General features: G+C 37.9%; 4 protein-coding genes across 4 annotated transcripts in view; 1 reads left to right on the top strand and 3 right to left on the bottom strand.

Moving 5' to 3' along the window:
• Positions 1 to 1,391: 1,391 nt before the first annotated feature.
• On the bottom strand, positions 1,392 to 13,044 carry LOC125226284 (carnitine O-palmitoyltransferase 2, mitochondrial). The gene is made up of 8 exons (XM_048130222.1): positions 12,319 to 13,044; positions 11,999 to 12,177; positions 11,327 to 11,597; positions 10,689 to 10,879; positions 10,181 to 10,350; positions 9,910 to 10,023; positions 8,980 to 9,281; positions 1,392 to 2,116 (listed from the first exon to the last, which is right to left on the bottom strand). The coding sequence occupies exons 1-8, from the start codon at positions 12,924 to 12,926 to the stop codon at positions 1,990 to 1,992; spliced, it is 1,962 nt and encodes a 653-aa protein (XP_047986179.1). The 5' UTR covers positions 12,927 to 13,044; the 3' UTR covers positions 1,392 to 1,989.
• A 1,208-nt stretch (positions 13,045 to 14,252) lies between these two features.
• On the bottom strand, positions 14,253 to 19,117 carry LOC125229756. Its single transcript, XM_048134695.1, has 7 exons — positions 18,856 to 19,117; positions 18,466 to 18,606; positions 18,227 to 18,358; positions 17,585 to 17,733; positions 17,219 to 17,367; positions 16,512 to 16,695; positions 14,253 to 14,432 (listed from the first exon to the last, which is right to left on the bottom strand). The coding sequence occupies exons 1-7, from the start codon at positions 18,931 to 18,933 to the stop codon at positions 14,270 to 14,272; spliced, it is 996 nt and encodes a 331-aa protein (XP_047990652.1). The 5' UTR covers positions 18,934 to 19,117; the 3' UTR covers positions 14,253 to 14,269.
• A 3,070-nt stretch (positions 19,118 to 22,187) lies between these two features.
• Positions 22,188 to 24,215, bottom strand: LOC125227073 (transcription initiation factor IIE subunit beta). The gene is made up of 6 exons (XM_048131267.1): positions 24,075 to 24,215; positions 23,600 to 23,710; positions 23,317 to 23,479; positions 23,090 to 23,199; positions 22,585 to 22,762; positions 22,188 to 22,469 (listed from the first exon to the last, which is right to left on the bottom strand). Exons 1-6 carry the CDS (start codon positions 24,134 to 24,136, stop codon positions 22,209 to 22,211), a joined length of 885 nt encoding a protein of 294 aa, XP_047987224.1. The 5' UTR covers positions 24,137 to 24,215; the 3' UTR covers positions 22,188 to 22,208.
• LOC125227058 (chitooligosaccharidolytic beta-N-acetylglucosaminidase) overlaps positions 24,060 to 25,021 on the top strand; it is a 47,967-nt gene continuing 47,005 nt past the window's right edge. The window contains exon 1 of the mRNA XM_048131258.1: positions 24,060 to 24,176. The gene's annotated coding sequence lies outside the window, so the exon portion shown is untranslated. The remainder of the gene's footprint in view (positions 24,177 to 25,021) is intronic.

Below are 25,021 nucleotides of genomic sequence, written 5' to 3' on the forward strand. Positions count from 1 at the left end.
TAGTGTCATCCCGTTTTATGATATAAACTTTGTCAAACAAGTCTGTCAGTAAAAAAGAACAAAGAAAATTATAGGTATCCTTTTCTCTAGCACCCTAAAGAAAAGGATGCATATAGTTTTCTTTGTTCTTATTTACTGACAGACTTGTTTGACAGAGTATACCTACCAATACCAATATTGGTTTGAAAGGGACGTCACTACAATATTGCCACTTTTTGTTTTTTTTTCTGGGTACCTACTCTTTTTTTTTGCCAGGACAGCCCGGCAAAAAAAAAAAAAACCGGCCAAGTGCGAGTCGGGCTCGCGCACAAAGGGTTCCGTAGCAGCAAACCAAAATTACAGTTAAATCAACCTATCTCAAAAACTATAAGAGATACTTTGATCAAACCAAAAATCGTTGAAAGAGTTAATTAGCATGCATCACCTCTATTTTTTTTAGAATTTTATACCCCGTAGTTATAAAAATAGAGGGGGGGGGACATACTTTTTACGACTTTGAGAGCTGATATCTCAAAAACCGTTCACTTTAAGAAAAATGTTTTTTAGAAAACTTTATATCATTTTAAAAGACCTTTCCATTGATACCCCACACGGGTATGTACATCGAAAAAAAAAATTTCATCCCTCAGTTACATGTATGGGGGCCCCACCCCCAATTCTTTTTTTTACTATTTAGTGTCATAATTTTGTAGCGGTTCATACAACACATATTCCCATCAAATTTCATCACTGTAGTACTTATAGTTTCCGAGTAAATCGGCTGTGACAGACGGACAGACGGACAGACGGACAGACGGACATGACGAAACTATAAGGGTTCCGTTTTTGCCATTTTGGCTACGGAACCCTAAAAAAGAGTCGCTTGCGGTAGTTGACGACTTTGGCTTTGACAGATCAGAGGCATAAATTAATATAAACATGAGATACAAAACAAAGATTGTGATCTAACTATTATTATCTGTGAAACCAGATTCCATTCCATCGTTGACATGGTCACATATTAAGGGTTCGAGAATGATCAGAACCTCAAATATACCTAACTTATTTCCCTACAAATTGTAAAAAAAATATATTAAAATATAGTGTGCTCCTAAGTCCTAAGATTAACAATTTACACATTTGCCTATATAAATAGTATTCTTTATGATAATAAATTATCCTTTTCCTATAGGTACTATAATAAAATGCACTAATTCATTATAATTATGGTGGTACTGTAAGGCACTGAGATTGGTTGAAGGGAATCGATTGACTGCTTGTTATTGGCGCTAGTATTTGGCCACTTCAAATTAATAGAGGAAAAAAGGTTTTATGTAGAAGTATTTTGTTATAAATCTCTTTTTGTATTTTTTATGGACACAGGTATATTTTCTTATTAGATGCAACCGAAGCTAGGACGCAATTTTTTTATTATACGCCTATTATAGGGTTAAAAATAAAATTGACCTGTTGTTTTTTGTAAATAGGTGTTGACGAGCAGGATTTAATCGACCTGGGCCTAAGGTAGAGGGCAATGTACCTATGTACAGTCAACCAATTGGAACTCTAGGCCACTGTAGAATACTACATCACTCATAGGACATCTCGGACACTAGCGATCAAAGATATGAAAGAGGCGCGTTCCTAGCACACAGTCTAAGCTCGTGTAGGTGAACGCGTACTATGCTTGTATGAGTGAAATATGACAGGTCGACTGTTCGCGTTTTTGACAGGCGGTAACTGTGAGGTAAGAGGGGGTGGGCGGCACTTTCAGCGGGGAGCAGGAGTGGCCATACTGTACTATAGTACTCTTTATTATATACCGTGCTCATAGTCACGTTACGCTCAAGGGTCATAGTGACGTTATAAATTAGATTGTAAGAAAGCTCTTACTGCTTGTCATTTTGACATGGTTGGCCTAGAGTTCCAATTGGTTGAGTGTACTTTTCTGAATGGCCCCCTTATTTTTATTTTGTGCCACACAGTTTTCGCCTTTAAAGTGTAATCAAATCACGTAGATATAATTTTCGTAATATCTTCAAAGGACTGGTGTAATGCTTGCACGAATTCTGTGCTGTTGTTATGTGACTTATAACTGGAGACCGCAGCGCCCAACTTGTCGGGGAAAGCCGAATACCTGGGGGAAAAAAAAAGTCAAGAAAATCGTGTATGTGTAACTGCTAGGGTATGCAAAAACCGGTTAACTTAAAAAACCGGTTAATAACCGAGACTTTTCCTTCAAAACCGGTTAACCGGTTATTAACCGGTTTTGAGGATTTTTAGTAAATGGCCTTACTACGCAATAATTACCATTATCTTTAAAAATTCTGACGTTTATGATATCGTAGCAGGTATTACTTGCACGATGAAGATCATTTTTATCCACTTTTTGGAAATTTTGTAAAATGCGGAAATTGCTAAAAAAGGCTTGTGTGGTTTGAATGTGATTCGTCAGTTTTGCGTTTTCTAAGCATGTCGCGAAGGTCTACAGCTCCCAGAGCCCCTAGTAATACAAGCAATTGATGTAAGAAAACCAAGATCTCCATTTTACCTTTCTTTTATTTATTTATTTATTTATTGGAAAACCAACAGCACATGAAACATGTTAACAGAAACAATTGAAAAAATATAGTTTGAAATATACGGTAGACTCCCGTTACAACGACGCTCAAGGGACCGCTGATATTACGTCGTACTAACCGGATGTCGTACAAAACCAATTTCATTTCTTTCAATTAAAAGTAATATCTACATCTCTATTACTAAAACATTTCAATCAATAGGTTTATTTACAGGGTATTATTATCATAGTATTAAATACCTTATTTTATTGTGAAAAAGTCATTTTTAGTATGCGTGCTTGCTCATCATTTGTAAACTAGTAAAGCTAGTTTATATGCAATCGAAAAATACAAATTGTGTTCTATTTAGCTTATAAGATTAGACCCGAGGCGAACAAATTGTTAAAATTGCTTGTCGCGCCGCCAGCCGGACTCGTTTAACGATTTAGTTAAGGAGATAAGGGGGTTCAAAGGGCAACTCAACAAAATGCAGACTGGACTGGACTCAGCCAATCAAGGTATTACCAGCATAGAGGGAAAGCTCGATTCAATAGAAAGCCGGATGGAAGAATTTAATGCGCGGCTTACCCTCACGGAGAGCAAGGTGGAGAGTCTACCGACCATTGAGGCCAAATTAAAAAAGCTAGAGGCCGATTTTGCCGATTTAAAGGCTAACGAGCGTGGCAGGGATCAGTATTGCCGTCTAAATAATGTGGAGATTTGTGGAGTTCCCGTGAAAAATGGTGAAAACCTAATGTCCATCATGAATAGCATATCTGTCACTATAGGCTTTACTTTACAAGACTCAGATGTAGATTCTATTCATCGTGTTCGCCGGTTTGTGTCGTCGGCCGGCGGCGGAGACCGCGCGGACCCCCGACCCCCCGGCATAGTGGTTCGCTTCTGCCAGCGTCGCCGCAAGGACGAGCTGCTGGCGGCCGTGCGCGCGCGCCGCAACCTCACCAGCGCCGACGCCGGCCTGCCAGGTCCCGCGGTCCCCATCTACGTTAATGAGCATCTAACAGCTGTGAACAAGTTGCTTCTGAGACAGGCTCGTGACAGGAAGAACGAACTAGGTTTTAAGTACCTTTGGGTCAAGCAATGCAAGATATTTATGCGTAAAAGCGACAGCTCCAAAGTGTTTGCAATCGGCGATGAAGGTGATTTAAGTAAACTTAAATGACTTTTTGCTATGTTTACTATAAGTTACATCAATGACACACTTTCGTCTATCTTTAAGCAGCTAATTTGTTTTGCATTGTACGTCTGTTCGTATTACATAACAACAAGGAAAAATATTCTAATTAAATTACCATCTTGCTATCTGTTATATCTTAAACTGTTTACGTTTCACTACTCGTCTGATAAAGGAAATTTATGCCTCATAAGAACTAATAAATATATTAATATAACATATTTTACTAATTTAACTTTCTTCCATCACTGTGTTTAGTAATAACAACATATCAATTTACTATCAGAACGTAAGGGGTTTGCGGACTAAATCACATACATTTTTATCTAACGTTATAAACTGTAATTACGACGTCATATGTTTATCCGAGACTTGGCTGAATCCTGACTTTTTTAGTACGGAATTTTTTGATAACAGGTATGAGGTATGGCGGCGGGACCGTGCCGATCGCGGTGTGAGTCGTGGGGGTGGCGTGCTGGTGGCCGCGCGGCGCGGGCTCAGTGTGTCGCGCCGTGACGAGTGGTGCGCGGCGCCGCGGCACGAGGAGCTATGGCTCACCGTGGAGCCGCGGGCCTGCGCCGGCGCCGCGCCCGCGACCCGCGCGCCCCACTCTCCCCGCCACCGCCGACGATCAGCTGCTCGGGGAGGGCCATTGTTGCATATTGCCTGTGTATATTTTCCTCATAACGATAATCATATTGCATCTCTGCGTTGTTTTTTCGATAACGCGGCAAAGATTATGCATTCAAATCCTGATGATGTTTTTATTTTTGTAGGCGATTTTAATGTTTCCCATGCGTCATGGTCCCCGTGTGTTGACTCAAATCATCTCGATATTCAGCCTGGTGTTGACCCCGTTGCAATTCTTCTTTCTGATTTTATGGCTTTGACAGGTGTAAACCAATTTAACTCATGTTTTAATATTAATGGACGCGTGCTAGACCTCGTTATGTCTAACGTAAACTGCGAGGTCACCGCCAGCTCATCTCCACTTACTTTGGAGGATCCCCAACATAAGGCGCTGTATGTTTCGTTAGCCCTAGAGTTAACTAACTTTTTGCCTCAATTAAAGCCTAATCACATTATCAAGCCCATTTTTCGTCGCGGTGACTATGACAATATTCGTAAAGAACTATCTGAGACCGATTGGTTATGTCTGGCTAACATGGATGTTGAGACCTCTGTCACGTACTTCTATACTGTCCTTAGTAATTTAATAGTAAAATATGTTCCGCATAAACCAGTATTTTCTAATAATAGGTATCCGCCGTGGTTTTCACGTGCGCTAATTAAAATTCGAAAGCAGAAGTTGACCATTCATAAGCGATGGAAAACCTATGGAAATCCCTTAGATAGGGCTGAATTCGTTTTATTGAGATCTAGGGAGCATAAAATGGCTAAAAAGTGTTATAATGATTTTATTTCTTTGGCTGAGGACAAAATTCACCATAATCCTAATTACTTTTGGTCCTTTATGAAATCAAAATTTCCGAGCAATCATATACCAGATCAGATGTCGTATCGTGGTGATTCATCTAAGGATGGACAGACCATCAGCAACTTTTTTAATACTTATTTTAACTCTGTTTTTGTACCTGATCTGTCTGTGCCACTGGACGTGTCACTCGCGCCTGTTGACTCACTTATTGACCTCGGTAGCTTTGATATTTCAGAGGACAGTGTTTTTGAGTATTTAAAAAGGGTAAACATTAGTAAGGGTAGTGGTACTGATATGATACATCCTTATTTCATCCTTATGTGCGCTAAAGAGCTTACCGCGCCTTTAACGCAGATATATAGAAAGTCTTTATCGGAGGGCCACTTTCCTATTAAATGGAAAAGTGCTCTAATTACACCAATTTATAAAAGTGGGGATGCAGGTCAGGTAATGAATTATAGACCAATTAGTAAACTAAATATTTTTGCTAAAATTTTTGAGAAATTAGTATACAATAGAATAACTGCCGCTTTCTATCAGCATATCGCGCCCAGTCAGCATGGTTTTTGTCAAGGTCGTAGTGTTGACACAAATCTCCTTACCTTCTCGGATTTTATTATAAATAGTTTATCTTCTGGCCACCAGGTGGATGCCGTGTATACCGATTTTTCGAAATGTTTTGATAAAATTAACCATAATCACTTAATTAAGAAATTATTAGAACTCGGTATACACGGTGACCTTCTGCGGTGGATTAAATCGTATCTTTCTAACCGGAGTCAGGCAGTAGCGTTGAAGGGATATACATCTTGTTTTCTGCCTGTCCCTTCTGGAGTACCCCAGGGCTCCCACCTAGGTCCCTTATTGTTTATCCTGTACGTCAATGACATGGCGACCTGCTTCCGTAATGCTGAACATCTTGTTTACGCGGATGACACCAAAATTTTTAGAGCTATATCGTCGGAAGCTGACTGCCTTTCATTGCAACAAGATTTAAATAATTGTTACCAATATTGCTTAGACAATCACCTATTCTTAAATACCGACAAATGCTTTATAATTAGTTTTAGCCGCAAACTGAATCCAATAATTTTTAACTACTCTCTTTGTGGTAATATGATAGCACGGGTATCATCCATTAGGGATTTAGGTGTTACAATGGACTCACAATTGAACTATAACTTGCATATTGATAACTTATGTAAGCGTGCTTATAAAAAGTTAGGGATGATTCTTCGTATTGGCCAGCCTTTTAAGAGACCTATTACCTACAAATTGTTATTTTATTCCTTAGTTAGAAGTATCCTCGAATTTGGTAGTATAGTTTGGTCTCCTCAGTACCAAGTTCACATTGACCGTTTGGAGAGGATACAAAATATTTTCTTAAAATCACTTGCCTACAGAACAGGTAACTATTTTGAAAATTCTGCATTAGCGGCTAAATATTTTTGTGTTCCGTCTTTATCCAATCGCAGGAATTACTTAGATGTAATGTTTTTGTTTAAAATTCTTAGAGGTGCTATTAATAGTCCAGATCTCCTGAAGTTAGTGAACTTTGGTTGTCCGCGTCTCCCCTTACGGCCTAGACCTTTATTCCATGTTAGTTTTTCTCGTAAGAACTATGCTAAGCATACTTTTTTCAGACGAGTTCCCAGTTTATATAATAAACTTTTATTTGATATTGATCCCTTTAATAATTCGTTATCTAGTTTAAAATTGCAAGTGAGACGTAAACTTTTTAAATAACTTTATTATAGTAAACAATAGGTATTCCTTGATGTCTGTATTTATTGATGCTTTTTGAATCGTAATTGTATGTGTTGCATTTCTTTTTTGAACTACGTTGTATTTATTATACTATGTACTACGCTGTTTTATAACTACATACCTACTGTTTTAAGTTAACTTCATATGTATTTTATGAACCTCCAGGTCTGTTTGTATTACTTTCAGTTTTTTGTAGGTACTCTATGTACTACACCTATGTATGATGTATATTACGACTGTTTGTGTTCTAAATAAATTAAAAAAAAAAAAAAAAAAAAATTTAAAAGCAATACTCCAAAAAGTTACATGGCCACAATGTAATCTTGCTACTTGTTGTAGGCAAGACAGGGGGCCGTGCTTGGTGGAAATAGCTTTGTTTCCTCAATTTACTAGTAAAACTAAAAACGTTGTCGCTCGTCGTTGCAACCGGACTTGATGGATGGATTCTGTGTAAAATGTGTCGTAAAAAGCGGCTGTTCGTTAAAATCGGAGTCGTAATAAACGGATGTACTTTCATACTATCACATACGAAAACCAAATAAATACCTGTGCTTATGTCGTTGTAAGAGGTTGGACGTTAGGTCTATGCGGAGTCGTAATATACTAACCGGACTCTACTGTATTGTATAAAATGTATACTCGGTAGTAGACTTGGGACTAATTTTTAAAATAAAATCATTACAAATAATAATTTTGTCAATGAAAAGTAATCAATAAATCTTTATTATTACAAAACATTAAATAATTACGTATTTTGGAACCTTTTTATGCTTAATTTCCCAAATTTTGAGAAATAAATATAGTTTCGGTTATTAACCGGTTAGAGACTATAAAAACCGGTTTTTAACAGAGGCCAAAAAGTCTCGGTTAACCGGTTTTTCGGTTAACCGGTTAACCGGTTTGCACACCCTAGTAACTGCACAGGGTAATTCACATGAGCTGGCGCGAATGGAATGAATGAGTGAATGAAAATATACATGTTTGTGATAGATGAACCATCGACTTACAATAGGGACTGAGCTCACACTTTTTTTGCCATACTAAATTGAACCTTATCACTGGCGCATAAAGGCGTTCTTGACAGACTAGCAAAAGTGTGTCCACATGAGAGGGTCAAAGTTGGGGCTGGTGTCCCTCTCGCACGTGTGACCAGTGTTAAAAAATTACTATAGTAGTAGTATTTTTACCTGTATGATAACTAAGTTTATAAACTTCTTAAATTATTTTCGTATTATATCGAGGCAAGGGTATTAATACCTTGTAACGAATTGGTAAGTCATTATTATGAAGCCATAAAACCAAAAAATTGCGCAATTATTAAAAACCTTTAATTGGGTATTAGTAGATTTGGTAGTAACTTTGAATATTGACTGGTATCCCCAAATGATGACAGTGATGACGTCATTCAAATGATTTTGATAGTGGTAATAAGTGCGAGAGGGACACCAGCCCCAACTTTAACCTCTCATGTGGACACACTTTTTGGCCTAACTACTCATTCTGGTTTAATTATAATTCTGTGAGATGAACCCATCTAAAATGGCAACTCTTGACAGTTACGACTATATATATAAGGCCGGCAACAGACAGTCTTAAAATTCATAATCTGAAAAAATCATAATCTTACAAAAATCAGATCGAGTGCACGGAGTTCGATACAATTGCGCGACTGTCCACACACACTCTTGTTTTTTATGATTATGAATTTTAAGACTGTCTGTTGCCGGCCTTAAATTGATAATTTATTGTCACTCACACATCCGTTTTCTTCATTCCGCTTGTGCCAACTTTCATGGAATATATATATTATTTCTTCTTCCAGTGCCATCTCCTACCGGAGGTTGGCTATCATAAGGGCTATACGGACTTTAGATGCAGCCGCGCGGAATAATGAGCGAGTGCTTTGATTAAACCATGTTCGTAGATCTATTTTTGAAGGGCAATGTCCCCATAGTTTTTGAAAAGATCGATACTACAATTTCCACGGGATCAATCCCGTTTTAGTAAATGAAGTGCAACTACTAACTTGCCAAACTCACCCTATTCCAAACCCTTCTGTAGCCACCGGTCCAAAACCGCCTCCCATAACAGAAGGAGACGACAGCGTACTCGTACTCAATATCGACATGTTTAAGAAATTATATTCATAAGAGTCAAAGAGCTCGGGCCGCGGCAGGTTATACTCTTCAGCGATCTTCATGAGGGCAAACATATGACGGTCGAATCCTTGGCCCATCGCAGCCTCTTTAACTAGTTCGGAGTGATATTTGGAGCATTCTTGCATCATGGCACTGAGCTCTCCTTGCGAGGTTTTATTTGAGTGAAGAGCTTCGCAGAAAGCCTGAAAGAATAATAAAAACCAGTAGCAGTTGGAGGTCAGAACGCGGGGTTTTTTAAAGAAAAGGAAATAAGTAAAGTTGTGAGAATTTCATAAATTGACATTGTCATGACTTCACCTACTTGACGGAGTCATTTTGATTTAGGCACATATTCAAATACCGAAATTAGCTCGATTAGCATATAATATAATATAGATTAACATTGTGTTAAACTTATCAGCATAATGAGTAACAAATTTGTCAGACTGCTATCAGACAATTTGATAACATGTATTAGAGATACCGCCAGTAGCTACATTGATCTAACACGAACACGATACTATCTATTTAATTGCTCGCATACATCACATTGTACACTACCAAGCTTGTGAAAGCGGTATCAATATCTTCCTTGTCATAGTTTCTTTTTCTTCTTACCTACTTGTACAACGTGCCTAGGAGACGCAAATTATTGTTATCCACCGTTTCTCCGGTGGGTAACAATTAACCCAACCAATTGTAGGCATTTTAGAAGCGTGTTTTTAACTTTGCCGTATTGCGAATGTTGTGTCCCTTAGAGGCGCACGCACATGAATATAAATTTGGCTCATCTATAAAAGATACTATGGCTATGAAGTGTAATATGCTTACCTTCGTTTTTTCGGTGCAAGGTCTCATCGTTTCCGTCCGGCCGTGCTTAAACGCCGAAGTGCTACAGGATTCGTAGGTACCGACGAATTTACCGTGGAGCAAGTGATATGCGGCCTGGAAACAAAAAATCTATGTATAGCTTTCAATCGGAGAAAGATTCAAGTGCATCACATACACACATACACAAGTGAATCATAAATTCATGATATATTATAGGAGCTACTAAGATATTCATAAATATTAAAGAGTGTTTCATTATATTGCTACATACCTGGAAGCTAAGCTGCATAACACAATCAGGACTGACTTTATACTTCTTGCAAGCACCTTTCGTTAGGCCTTCGTACAAAATGTAGTCTATGCTTAATGATTCATACCAGTCTTTGTATTCTTTCTTAGCTTTGTCAACAAACTGTTTTGATTTATCATCCAACTTGAAGTCTGGAAAGAAGATAGAACTTGATAAAACGTCTGTAACCGGCCCATAGACGACATTTTCTTAGATGTGTCAGTAAAAACGAAAAATAAGTCCATAGTCCATACAGAGCGTGGCACGTCACGATACTATGTGTTTGCGCGGCAAACGGGCAATGTAGAGGTGCCTCAGGCGAGGCGAGTTGCTCGGCCGAGGCAAACGCGCGCACTGCTTCGAGAGAACATGTCTATATATGGCGAGGCAACTGCGCCGCGACGTGTGGACCCGGCTAATCACGAATTAGCACTTGATGAATTTCGATATTCGGTCTCTGTTCTAGTCAGCTATACTGAATTTGACTTACCTAATTTTGTAACACTAATGTTGCTACTAGCTGGCTTCGTGTCTGGATGAACGAAGGGCTTCTTCGTTGTCTCTGCGTAGATGTCTTCAAAGAACCTGAGTACTGCAACCCCGTCTCCCCAGGAATGCTCAAAGTTTATGCCGGACACACCATCTCCGGTGATGATAAGGCTGAAGGACTTGTCAAACCACCTGAATGAAAATATTGATGATTTTATTTTTCAATTATTCAAAACTGGTATCATAATGTTTATTGGCTAAAACACTAAGGGCCACTTGCACCAACGAAAATGGAGGGTTAAACCACCATTTTATATGGAATTTGACAGTTGACAGCCCACTAACCCTGAGTTAAGTGGTTGGTGCAAGTGGGCCTAATTGATACAAAAGAAATATCATTTGATTTACTAGTTGCTTTTCAGTGGATAGGTATGTGACATAACCAGGCCAATCCCAATAAGCTTAAGCTCGTAAATAATAGGTATTGCATTGCATCAATTTTTGAAAAAATATTGTGTTATGGTAGACTATCTTTACATGCTATAAAAATAGATTTAATCTTTTTTTACATGTTTGTCTAAGGATCAGATTTTTTATCATTTGACTATAAATTCTGAAACTGAAAGGAATTAAATTTACCTATTAAGACCATCTCCATGCAAGTAATTTTTCAACAGAGCATGTTTTGAATCGCCAATAATTTCATCATCCAGTACCAAGTTGAAAATGGCAGAATCAATTTTATTCAGGACTTCTTTGTTTCCATTCTGCTCCAAGTGCGCCCTTTGCCTGGCCCACTCGTCTCTGTTCTGACAAGTCAACACTCCTAGAGGATGCTCGGCTGCAGGTGTATTGTCACTGATGATTTTATTCAGATTGGCTAGTATTTCTGTTGGTGCAAGTATGTTACCTGAAATTAAATCAATAAAATTTTAAATATTATTTCAAATAGTATATAAATAAATAACAGAAATATTGGGGGACACCTTACACAGATCAACCTAGCTCCAAACTAAGCAAAGCTTGTACTAGGGGTGCTAGGCAACAAATGATGACTGACGGTCATCACCTTTATACATTTATACCTGAATATAATTTTAAAAACCATTTAAAACTATCTTGTGGCATTGTGTTAACACTTTCAGTTCCATTAGGTGCCTACATATAAATACATATTTAACAAACCTAATAAGCATGAAGTTAAATTAATTAATATTATTTTGACCAGTTCCTTCTTAGTCAGTCAGAACAATTGTCACCGGGCTTTAAAGGGTTCAATAAAAAACAATTTGTGAACACGAATTTGGTTACCATCAGCATCTAGGACATCAAAAGCATAGAAGTGTCCTCTCCTCTGCACCAGCACATGCCGGCTGTCTGTTACCCTGAAGATCTTGTCTTTATTCTCCAGAGGGATGCGGGTTGCCCCAAACAGACCCGGAAATTGACTCATGTCAAGAGGAAACACTTTGAAAAGGTATGCACCATACCTATAAGAAAAACATCTCATAGTAAACAGAATTTAAGCAAAGTACTTCAAGAAGCATATAAATACTTTAGTACTGACCACAACCAGACTTCCAGATTTCAGACAAGAATAAGCTGTTAAATAAAATGCAGTTATTACAAACCATGACACCGCCTCAGGCAATAAGCCTGTAACTGTTCTAAAAAGTGGTGTATTACTTTTCTTAGGATTCATATGAAACACTTCTGGTTCCAAAATCTGTGCCTTCAGAGACTCCATAAATCTCACAGCACTTATCAATAAATTTGTAGACCGGATTAACTGATTGTTGTATTCTGGTCTAGTGTCATTTTGAAAAACGATTAGAGGATTGTAGTTGATGGGCAGAGGTTTGCGATCTCGAAGATAGATATCAAACCAATAGTCTGAAATATAGCTTGTGTGCTTGTTTGCCTTATCTTTCGCTACGAGTTTCTCTTGCAACGACTTGCCCTCATTATTAACAAAGTTCTTAGTCCGGCTGGTCGCAGCACTAAATTGGTCGTCGGATAAAAGCGGTCGCAATGCCTTAAGATACCGCTCGGTGCTTTTGTTCAATCCAGGTATAGGCAGTCTCGGTAACGACTTCTGGAAATGCATTGTAGGCACCTTACTTCTTTGTAAATATTGATAATTAACATCACGAATTGTTTTTGATTTGCTGGCATAACTTCTTTGGGCTATGTTTTTTAAACACAGGTTTTTATGAGGACATTTATTTAAAGCGTACATATTTAAGGCACTAGAACACTGATCCAGCACTGAATTAGCTTAGTATTAATTAAATTTTAAGCGTATAATATTAAAAACTATACATAAATCAGTCCCAAATCAGGTTAAAAATAATGAACTTTGACTTGACTTGTGACAGTGTTGCCATATGATGGAAAGCAAAATGTCTTTAATATGTTTGGTCATATTATGTTAGAAGCAAATAATATAAAATACGTTAGAAGAATACCAAATTTCTATAAAACAAAAGATCAATACTAACTAGTCCATTCTGCACTAAATAAATCTTTTAGAAAACAAAGAATGACTGATGTTTGAAAGTGTGCCGTTGCCTTTATTTTGATAAAGATAACGTAAATGTTTAGCAATTGTAAGTATAGCAACACTAGCTTGACGTTAATTTTTTTTTATTTTGTCTTTCTGAACAGGCTAAGACCATAAGCCGTACTGCCACATTCAGAAAGAGGTTCGTATTTTGCAAACCAACCAAACCTCTGTTTTCGCAGTAGGCCCTTTGCTTTGTCACGAGATAGCCAGAAATTTAGGCGACATGGATCGATTTCCCATAGTGACCGGCCACACCAGAGCGTCGCGTGTCTCGGGGCGCGCAACGGACGTCCCGTACAAAATGTACTGAGGAGACGCTTTTTGAATTACACTCAGGTGGCGTGGCGCGGACGTCCGTTGCGCGCTCCGAGACACGCGACGCTCTGATGTGGCCGGTGCCATACACATTAAGTGCGACACAACGCATATACTAAGTGTGCCCTTACTTGCTATGTGCACGACGGGTGCTCCCCTCATTTCGTGGGTTTTTATGTTAAATCTTATGCAACCAAATTAGTTCCAATGGTTGCCGCTAGTATATACATATATAAATATTGGTCATGCCCATAAGTCTACGTGTACGTGTACAGATGTAGTGCGAAAAGAGTTGCCTTCGTATTGTTACGGAAACGTACGAACGAGTCATGCTATTTCAGTCAGTCTCAGTACAAGATGTACTGACATTGACTGATCTAGCATGACAAATACGAACGTTTCCGAAGGAAACCCTTTTCGCACTACATCTGTATACTATTATGAATTCTGTGCGATTACTCCTTGCCTTTCCATCATGCACGTTGTCAGCCTAGGCGTTTACAAATGTCTGGTGCCTCACACTCAACACAACAGTACATATAGGGCACAAAGTAACTTAACCCTTAAATGCATAGTGATGTATATATGCCTCATATATTTTTCACTTTATTTACAGAGTCCAGGTCATGCATTAGAGTTAACCATAAATTAAATTTGCTAAATAAAAAATAAACTAAAAAACAATTTACTTCTTAAATAATTTATTTGCTACCCTCATCTTCTGCAAGCGCTAGTTTTGCCCGTTTATTGCCCAGTAGTGCATTTCCTTTCTTTTCTGCTTCATTTATCGCGGTAAATATTGATCCAGCCTGAACTTTTTTCAAAATTTTCTTGTCATGGAAGGGATGAATGTGTGCAGCAATCCTGCAAGAAAGAAATATTTTTTAAGAATAGGTTTTTACACTTTTTACAACATTTTTTTACACTACTACTCACAATGTTTTACATGGCTAAAATATGGCATATCTTTAAATCTCACGATTTTTACGCTGGTAAGTAATAGCACTCAGAAGAAAGTGATGATGACGAGTATAATAGGCTACTTGACTCTTTTTTAAAGTCTATCTTATATTATTAATTACTGTCCAATGAACCGAAATAAAATATTACCATATTTTATTACGACTTGAAAACCGCAAGAAAACATTTTTAAAGTATACTTTCACTTCATCAGGCAAAAACAAAATTAGCCATGTTTATCTACAGATTGTCTGTGAACTGTGAATGACGTCAATCGAATTAAACACAAAACTTTCTGACATTTAAGTATGAGGCATAAAGTTAATTTGTCAGTGATTGACTCAACATGAAGTTAAGTTAGGTTCTGTGACGTCCCCCCCCCTAGGGTGCCCACCTTGCCGTGGTGGGGGGGCTTAGTAACCGTGGATTGGTCACCCACGGTGAAGCTAAGAGGTACCCAGGGCCGGCCGGTTTGGGGAGCTGGCTGGCCCGAGGTGGTCGCTCTAAGTGGGCTTTAAAGCCCACTTAAGACGCGTCTGGGAGGACTGCGGTGGGAGGGAAGATCCGGCAGTATGGGATGCCGCTCTGTGCCCTCCCACGGTAGCCGAGGTGGGATCGCAGGGGGAGAGGCGTGATGGTATAACGGTGCGCCACTCTCCCTACCCCCTGCGACCTTGGTGGGGCCGCAAGGGAAGAGGAGTGCCGGTATTACGGTGCGCCGTTCTCCCTATCCTTTGCGGCCGACTTGGTTAGCGGTGGAACCAAAGACCATTTCCACCGCTGGGCGCCGGAACATTCTGGCGCCCATGGCCTCTTTGTGGCGGACTCGAGGGGGTCCGTCACTGTACCTATAAGCGGCCGAGGAGGAAGGTGCGCCCTGTCATCCGGCGCACTCACTGTGGAGGGCCTTTGGGCATCCGCGGAGAAGCTGCACGTGGGCGGCTGCCGCCGGCGGGGTCGCCGTTGTGAGCGCAAGTGTTCCGGTAACCCCGCCAACAAAGCGGCGAGGTGGCATGTGGGGGGGTGTTTAGTGGGTATACCGTGGCCTCATTAGCCAATACGGGAGTCCCACATAACCACTAGAGTCGCCCCTCGCACCCTAGTGGTATGCGGAACGCATTTCCCCCCCCTAAACGCTAAGTTCTGTGACGTCACTACCATCGCTGACAGCGTTTTCGGTGGCCAAAGTTAAAAAAAATATTACACACATTTTTAATCGAAAATACGTAGTCATCATTCACTTTTAATACTCAAAATCTATAAATATTGGTTCGTTATGTCAAATACTACAGAAAACAATCATTTCTTGTGTCAAATTCGATATGAGTCTAGTAGCCAATTATCCAATATAATTGGCATATTGACCAGAGCGACAGCGTAAATAGGTTTAACTCGATTTGCATTTTACATGTCTGGATGTTCTGCTCTACAGGTCGCAATTCTCAACCGATTCTCGTGAAGTTTTGAGTAGGCTTGTGTAGTTACATGTACTAATAGTAGAAAAGACACGATTCCCTGCACTGTACTAGACCGAACTACTCCCAAATGATTCTGCTCTCTAGTACATTTAGTACACTCACACACGCGCAACAAAACGGGAGCGAAGAGCCGAGAAGTGACAATGACAGCAAAGCGATCCATGTGATCCGACCGCAATCGAACTAGAACCGACTGACTCGGACCGAGAGCGCGCGAAAACGGCCGATCAGCTCTCGGCTAGTACGAGCGAGCGTTACTGTACGCCATATGCACAATTTGTCTCTAGGTCTCTTGGTGTACTACTGTACTAAATGTCCTAAAAGAACGAACTAGTACACTTCGGAGATCGTAGTTGGAAGCGATCTTTTCAGTGAACGAGCAGGCACAACTCAGCAGCTAGTTTTGAGCAGATTCTATGATTGTTTTAATTTTATCTTCTAGGTTTGTAATTTTTTTCAAAATGTTGATTATTTTGTTCAGATTTATCTATAAACTGCTCTTTACCTTTGAACGACAACATCGTCTTTAGTGACGACGTGCGCGGGACATTTCATTGATGTGACGTAGTCAACGCATCGCCACTGCCTGCTACTGTTGCGGTTCGTATGTTTCAGGTAGTACACGTATCTGTTCAGGATCATCTGTAAACTGCCCTGGTTTGACACTGTGTACTGAATAACGCCAGTATCTGGAATAAAAGTGACGCATTACAAATGTTACAATCCAAAGTACGCGCACTCATTGAACATGCTCCTTGTTATGGAGCGAAACATGTCGAGCGATCTTCGGAAATTTTACAAGTTTAATAATACAAAGTTGATCTGACTATGAACAAACATAGTTTATTATTATTTAAATGAAGTATAAGCTGTAGACATTTTTGAGGGGTTGTACCAGAGAAAAATAATTATTATCCTCCTTCCATTATTCACAACCATATGGGAGCATGGAGTCCAGTTTAATAATTAATCTCAAATGATATGATTCCCAAATGATTTCGCAAAGCCAACCTAAACATATTTGAAGGTATCTTACGTACAATATGAGTAGTCTAGTTGTAGTTTAGTCTATGTTTCAGCTCAGTCAGTGCTGTCAAGGTGCCTCTGTGCTACTAGCTACTACTACACAACAGTTAGTTCAGAATAGGTCATCTAGTTCCAAAAACCCTACTTCATTTTGCTCCCACAATTCTTGTCATGGTTTTAACTTACTTTTACTTCCAACTGGGTCCATTCTGTGATCAGTATCTGTCAGTGCTATGACATTGGTATCCATATCTTCTTGCAGCTCCATGAAGGACTCGTCAACTGACTTTACATTATCTAATGTGCCCAAAATATATTCCTTCTCATCATAATTCCTGAAAATAATATAAAATTACCACTTACATTTTAAAAATAACACCTAAATAATTAAGTTATAAGATCACTTTACCTACATAGTTTACAGAATACTAATATGAAAGTGATGTTTCAATTTAAAGAAAAAAGCAAGAGTTGCAATAGTGTTAACTGTTTATAATCACTATTAGGTACTTATGGTCATCATACAAATCATTGGGTTAGAATTAAACATACATATTTTGAGTATGTATCTGGTACTTGGATTCCTTTTCGGGCATATCATTAATCTCAAAGTAGCAAACATCTTCATCCTCATTTTGGGATTGTGTATGAGATTCATATTGAGCTGAGGTTCGATTACTAGAGGCAGTTTGGTCCGTTTTCTGAAAATAATTACTAAAATAAGAGTATAACACTGACAAACCACTATTAAACACATCAGCTACTCTAGCACAATTTGCCTTGTCACGCGCGAGTCCATACTTGAAGTCGCGCTTGATGTATGGACTTGCGCACAGCAAGGCAAGGTGTGCTAAAGGGTCAGGGGGTGATTTTAGAATTCTCAATATCTATCTCCACTGCTAGCCATTTACATTTAGCTAAAAGAAAACAAGTGGCAAATAGCTTTAGATTCCAAAATTCTAGCACTTGTTTTTCCAAAAATCCATTTCACAGAACCACAGGTTTTTGAATGGTGAAATCAAATCATGCACTAGAGATTCAAAAATCGGCCTCCTGATGTAACTAAAATAAAGTTATGAATACACAGAATTATTGGTATAGCACAAGGAGGATGATGATGATCTGTGCATACCCTTGAGGTAGGTATGCCTTAATTAAGAAAAAAAGAGTGACATTAAAAGTTCATAAATTTACCATGTCTCCCAAGCCCTTTATATGTAATTCACTACCAGCTTCTATGAGTTGGTGCAAGTCTTCACTATTCACCAACACTTCTCCAGTGTATATGTACTCAAGAATTGAGCATAATGTTGAATAAGATACTCTCTGTAAACAAACATAAGATTGTGTATGAACACCTAAAAAATGATATGTACACTTCTCAGTTAACATCCCAACAGTAAAATTTTGAAACAAATATAAGACAAACTTACATTCAAGAATATGATAGGATGGGGGCACTGCGCTGATGCTATAAGATCCTTGATGTAGGGACTGGCTAGGGCCATGACAACCTGGTGCACTTTCACCATATGACCATCTGCAGCTAAAGTCATGTCTACAAATTCGCCATTCTGTAAACCAACAAGTATCTGTGTAACTGTAACTATTTGGTTACCTCCAAGTAATATTTAATCAATGTGTGCCTCTCATGCTACATGCTCTTTCATTGATCTATGTGCCTATTGTTAAAGTAAAATGTCGTAAAGTTTTATGAACATAATAGCATTTTGTAGGACATCATTTCCACTATGAACATTGATAAGAGTGTAAACAATAAATGTACGCCAAGTACCTAATCAATTGTGTAATGTGTACTGTACCTGTTGCAGTGAACTTAAACCATTGCACACATTCTTTTTGTGTGCTTCCCATGATAACGCAAACTGTGTATTCACCATAATTATGTATATTTTTATTTACAAACGAATCCAAATTAATATCGGTCGGAATGAACGTCAATTTAACGTCATGAACGCAAATGACATTCGGTTCGTGGTACATTTCCCAGATTTTTCTAAAACTTTACCTGGCAACATCGACTAGTTCTACAATGTTGCCAGTTTTTATTATTTTCTCGTGATTTTCTCCATGCGGACATTGCGCTAAACGAAGTTTACAGAACGTAATGGTGCTTTTTTTCCAGTATATGATAAAAGTAAAATACCCTATAATGAACGGTGATGCCATTATGGACAAAAAAACACAAATCCTTAAAAATAAGTATCTAAAAGTTTCTAAAAACTGACGGCAATGTACCATAAACTAGAGTTGTAGAGCTGTTTGATTTTGAAGTTTCAATTAATTCGGTTATTTCTGAAGGATTTGGCGGCAAGGTAAAATTCACCAGTTTACTGAAAAAAATATCAAGACGAATTCTTAGTAATGTTGCTAAGAGAGTTGAGTTCATGTAAAAAATAATAAAAAACCGGCCAAGAGCGTGTCGGGCCACGCTCAGTGTAGGGTTCCGTAGTTTTCCGTATTTTTCTCAAAAACTACTGAACCTATTAAGTTCAAAACAATTTTCCTAGAAAGTTTTTATAAAGATCTACTATTGTGGTTTTTTTCATATTTTTTGAACATAGGGTTCAAAAGTTAGAGGGGGGGGGACGCACTTTTTTTTCCTTTAGAAGCGATTATTTCCGAAAATATTAATATTATCAAAAAACGATCTTAGTAAACCCTTCTTCATTTTTTAATACCTATCCAACAATATATCACACGTTGGGGTTGGAATGAAAAAAAATATCCGCCCCCACTTTACATGTAGGGGGGGTACCCTAATAAAACATTTTTTTCCATTTTTTATTTTTGCACTTTGTTGGCGTGATTGATATACATATTGGTACCAAATTTCAGCTTTCTAGTGCTTACGGTTACTGAGATTATCCGCGGACGGACGGACGGACGGACGGACGGACGGACGGACGGACGGACGGACAGACAGACATGGCGAAACTATAAGGGTTCCTAGTTGACTACGGAACCCTAAAAAGTAATACTCGGTGTAAACTTGAATGAGTTTTACTTACTGCATTAAGCATGAGATAAGGTATAAATATACTAGTTTGTTGCTCCAAAGATATAAAGAAATAGCGTTATTTTGCGAGTGTCCATTACTGGAACCGGAAAACTGCGTACAAAACCAAAATTTACAAGAAACAATCGTATGTTAAAATAACCCAAACTAATTTGTTTTATGGCATATAAAATTGACTCATTGAGTATCAGTTGGCTTTAAAAGTAAAATTTTAAACTTATTTCACTGTCCATAATGAGGGATCCATTACTGGAGAACTGCCGTCCATAATTGGAGAAAAAATACCTAGTTTTAATTTGTTAACTATGAAGAAACCAATAGGAGTATCTATTCTGTAATACGCTTGAAATGTAAAAGAAGGATAGGACATTCAAGATTAAACACGCTTAGCGGTAGAATTTTTACATTTATCAGTGAAATATCAAAAACAGGCGAAATTTTTTCTTAACCCATTCATGGCCATGGCATTCAACTGTCGAGCGTACACATCACGCCGGGCCACCATACAAACCGTTTTTAGCTAAAACGCGTGACTCAGGACTCAGCTCATGGGTCTCTGGCCTGGCGCGAACGCAAAATAAATTGCCGCTTATGAATCCGGCCAGTTGAACAATCTTATGCAACATTTTTACTAACCAACTGTTTTCTGTTCATAATCAAAATAAATGTATTTACTAATTTGTTGCTATTTGTAAGAATGAACATTTTATAGTCTGACCAGAAATATATGATTGTCAAGAGGATGCTGTAAGCTGTTATTCTCATATAATTAATTAATTATACGGTTCAGAAAAGTATTTAAAAAATGTTTATAATGAAAGGTCACAAAAATCACAAAATACGAAATCACTGAAGAGCACTGGGAGGAGTATAAAGTCGCCAACGAATAAATCGTGACTAAATAGAATTTCCCATATTACTCTAAAATACATCCTAATAGAGGGGATGGGAAAATTAATTTCTTGAGTTTTTGTCAAAAATACCACGTGAAAGATGAGACGACCGCTTAATCCGCCGCCGCTCAGGTGCATTCATTGTTTATTGGCCAAGTGTCACCGATAATCTTACATGTGGCCTGTCATAATCTTTGTTTTGGTAAACGTCATTATAATAGAAACAATAGAGCATTTAAAAACTGTTATAAACACCACGCAAATGCTTAGAAAAAAACTTGTCTTGTAAATATTTGTCACACACTTTTATGATAATACAATATAATTACTATTTAGTTTGTGACTGTTTAAGCCGCCATGTTTTTGTAATGAAACAAAAAAATATAGCATGGTAATAAGTTTGGTTCTTAGAAATGTTGCTTGCTGCCATCCAAACAGTAATCCGTTGTAAAATGGTACAATTTGCAACGAATTTCGTCATGAAATAAGCTTTAAAACAATGCGATAAAGTTTATTTTTGCGTGCCATGAAAATATGTGTAGTTTTTACAAGTAGCGCCAGGCCACGGTGACCCATACCTTGAGTCTTGTCTATAACTTCAGGCATATATATATTATTTATATTTTTGAAATGTGGATTCATCCATTTGCTTGGAATTCGTATCTCGAATTTCAGAATATTTACTATATTACACTTCTAGTAAACCAAACTTGAATATTCTCGACCCCATTTCACTAAAAAAAAACATGTTTACAATTTCTTTTTTCATTATATGTACCTTATGAAAATGGTTGTTAGCTCAAACTATACTTACATTATATTACGTTTTGTTTATGTTTAAATCAGAATTTATGCAGGACTCACATGCGAGTCATCGGCCCTGCGGAACTGTTTCACCATGACTCATAAGCTGAGTTGCTGGCCCTGAACTGTCCATGTCGCATGATTGGGTCCGTTACCTTACACGTGCGAAAAGGAAACTTGTAACTCTTTAATAATCTCAATAATCACTCCCTATGCTCGTATGATATTTCAGTATTTAATTGGACTAGCTGAATTAGGCGGCCAAGCACGGTAGTGTTATATAGCCTATCATGTCGGTGCGTTATTGCTTTCGCACATACAGAAAATACGAAAAGGATGCGGCGATGCGAGAAGCTATATCACTCTGCCGTGCTTGCCCGCCTGAACACATAGTACGTAAATAAATAAAAGAAATGTAGTTTAATCGTATACATATCTATTATTTTATGGAAACACCTTTTTGGGTTAAAGTGTTATCCTCATATGTCTCCAAAACATCTGCCAAATGATCATTGTCCCTTGGTTTCTTGAATTGCCTTTTCTTTTGTGATGCCTTTTTACGTTTAGGAGCCAGCGGTTTCCTTGGCCCGTGATCTTGCATTGACTTGATTCCTTGTTTCTCCAGGTATTCTTCGATTTTGGCATCATCCATGGCATCAACGGCCGTAGCGCGCCATAGTTTTACGAATTCTTCATCAACCTGAAAATATTAGATTTTATATGACTTATATATTCAAAAAAATATATGTAGTAATATAGGATATACTTTAAGATGATTAAAAAAAAATAGCAAGTAGGTGATAATTAGTCCTCACATCTAATGTTGCAGTCTTATCATTATAGAATAGAATCTTCTTCTTGTCTGTGGGTCTGGTAATGTACAGGATTTCCTGAGCCAAGTTTTTCAGTGCTCTATCACAATGCGGCAAAGATTCTTGAACATCTTCTAGCAAAATGCCTCCTAGGCCTTTTAGATCTTGTTGTTTTAGTAACCTGTAATGTCAGTAAATTCAAATTATACTTAGTTTAAGCTATTTTTAACCCCTGATGCAAAAACGACGGGGTGTTATAAGTTTGACGTGTCTATCTGTATGTCTGTGTGTGTGTCTGTCTGTGGCATCTTAGCTCCCGAATGGATGAACTGATTTAGATTGAGTTTTTTTTTTATCTGAAAGCTGAGTTAGTTGGGAGTGTTCTTATTGTTCTTAGCCATGTTTCGTGAAAATCGGTCTACTATGTCGCGGTCGGGGGTTTTTCAAAATTTTAATTTTGTGGTTAGGTTATTAGTGAGATTGATTAAATTAATCTGGCTAAACATACCTGAGTAAAGATTTCTTATCCTTTATTTTGAACACTGGCTTGAAATTGTATTTACCATCTGGGGTGCATTCTATTTTGGGATTATTTTGTAGTGCCTCTGTTTGTAGCCACTGAAAACAATTACACATAATAATTTTATTTTTTACATAATAACTACATACAATTTGATTTTTCATATTAATTACCCAATTATACTAATAAACTTATAAGATATTATAACAACTTACTTGTTTAACTTTGTTACCAACATCTAACTGGTTAGTCTCATCAAGTACTTCGTCTAATGTTAGAGGGTGATCGTCACCCTCCTGGTGTCTAGCTCTCATGTGGCGCACAATGCGGGCCAGTACACCAAAACGGTATGATGAGCTGCCAGACATGGTTTTATAACTGAAAATTTATGAAACATAAGTTAGTTAATAATTTGACATTATTGAAAAACTGAAATATGGCTTTAAATAATGTCATTTAACAGTGGGTAAATAGTGTTTAGAATTTTAAAATACATACTTGGAGGCATCAAGCTTCGGAGCAGAGCTGACCGAGCTTGATGATGGTTTTGATTTCTTCTTGCTGTCATCTTTGGAGTGTGATGAATCATCTCTTCTCTTCTTCTCAACACTAAAATAATAACAATAATAGTTAATAGTGTTAAGTTTCCTAATCTACATTCCAATTCTAGAATAGAACTAAACAAAGAAGCCTAAACTGTTCTTTATTACATGTGAACTACTAACCCAACACGTTTACTTAAATAGTTGCTATTGTACAGCTAGAACTTAATGTATCCTTATTATTATAAAATCTATCAGCATTAAATAAAATAGCTCATACTACTACTTTCGTAACTGTTTACTACCGAAAATTGGCCCTGAGATCTCATCAATATAAGCAAGGCTGGCCCGCGCGTGCGAGGGAGAGAAAGTAACTGACTAGCCGGCTGGCGGGCTGCCCAGTCAGTTCCAAGTATGTCGCGTCCGCGTACCTGGGTGTCGCAAGTGCCTTTTTCTTAAAAGCCTCCCGTTCTCGAAGCAGAGCTGGGTCCATATTTTTGATGTCAATTATATACTACGAGACTCTATAGCAAGTAAGTTATCAAATAATTATTTTAGTTACACAATATTCAATCGTTTTGTTCATGTAACTCTCATTTATTGACCTTTTGACAAGTTTACAATACAATTTTGGTCAGGTAGCAATGACGTTAGTTTGACATGTGCTGTGTTGCAAGTTTAAATAATTAAATTTATAAAGAATTGGTGAGGGTTACTGCGACTACTGCGAGCAGTGCGAGCACCGAACTAAGTTGGTCTTTTTATCCCCGTTATGGAGTAAATAGAGTGACAGAGAAAACTTGACACAATTTTCGAATTTCGGCGGTGTTCAGATCAAAGAATATAATACTCATTAGGAGTCAGATTTATATCAATCTACAATATCAATAAATTAATTCGATTAAAAGATTACCGGTAACTTGAGTTTGAGGAATGTAAAATGGCAAAAATAAGAAAAATAATTAATTGTTTTCTCGTAGATACCTATGTCCCATAAAATAATGTTTAATTTTTATTAATTTTATTATCATGTGCGGGTAGAAGATGTTAGAATTTCTATAGGTACGTAACGTATATACTCCCTCTTTTACACTGAGTTTTAGATGTAGTAAGGATGTCAACGGCAAATGTCAAGGAGTGCGCCTGTAATATGTGTATAGTATATAAAGTAAAATCCATAATCCTACGGACCAAATTGACAAGTAAGTGTGAACGAATGTTGCCACAGTTTGGCCAGTGTCGTTCTTATCGATATTAAAATTATTATTACATCGTAGATTTAAGGTGCACCCAGACGGGACAATGAAATTGGCAATTTGATCGGCTAATCAATATACCATTTTTTTCTGTGATTTCGACAGATCAGAAGGTCTGTAGA

This window comes from Leguminivora glycinivorella, chromosome 1 (assembly GCF_023078275.1).
Source record: "Leguminivora glycinivorella isolate SPB_JAAS2020 chromosome 1, LegGlyc_1.1, whole genome shotgun sequence".
NCBI classification, from domain to species: domain Eukaryota; kingdom Metazoa; phylum Arthropoda; class Insecta; order Lepidoptera; family Tortricidae; genus Leguminivora; species Leguminivora glycinivorella.

What these genes read in the sequence shown, in the direction of transcription:
- LOC125227073 (XM_048131267.1), bottom strand. Translation starts at nt 24,136, where the DNA reads ATGGACCCAGCTCTGCTTCGAGAACGGGAGGCTTTTAAGAAAAAGGCA. An exon ending in CCGAAGCTTGATGCCTCCAA is followed by an intron (nt 23,480 to 23,599) that starts GTATGTATTTTA and finishes ATAAATTTTCAG; the next exon opens with TTATAAAACCATGTCTGGCA. An exon ending in ATAAGACTGCAACATTAGAT is followed by an intron (nt 22,470 to 22,584) that starts GTGAGGACTAAT and finishes TAATATTTTCAG; the next exon opens with GTTGATGAAGAATTCGTAAA.
- LOC125229756 (XM_048134695.1), bottom strand. Translation starts at nt 18,933, where the DNA reads ATGGTGAATACACAGTTTGCGTTATCATGGGAAGCACACAAAAAGAAT. An exon ending in GTTTAAGTTCACTGCAACAG is followed by an intron (nt 18,607 to 18,855) that starts GTACAGTACACA and finishes GTTGGTTTACAG; the next exon opens with AATGGCGAATTTGTAGACAT. An exon ending in TAAAGGGCTTGGGAGACATG is followed by an intron (nt 17,734 to 18,226) that starts GTAAATTTATGA and finishes AATTATTTTCAG; the next exon opens with AAAACGGACCAAACTGCCTC.
- LOC125226284 (XM_048130222.1), bottom strand. Translation starts at nt 12,926, where the DNA reads ATGTACGCTTTAAATAAATGTCCTCATAAAAACCTGTGTTTAAAAAAC. An exon ending in TGATGTCCTAGATGCTGATG is followed by an intron (nt 11,598 to 11,998) that starts GTAACCAAATTC and finishes ATTTAATTTCAG; the next exon opens with GTAACATACTTGCACCAACA. An exon ending in CATGGAGATGGTCTTAATAG is followed by an intron (nt 10,880 to 11,326) that starts GTAAATTTAATT and finishes ATTTTCATTCAG; the next exon opens with GTGGTTTGACAAGTCCTTCA.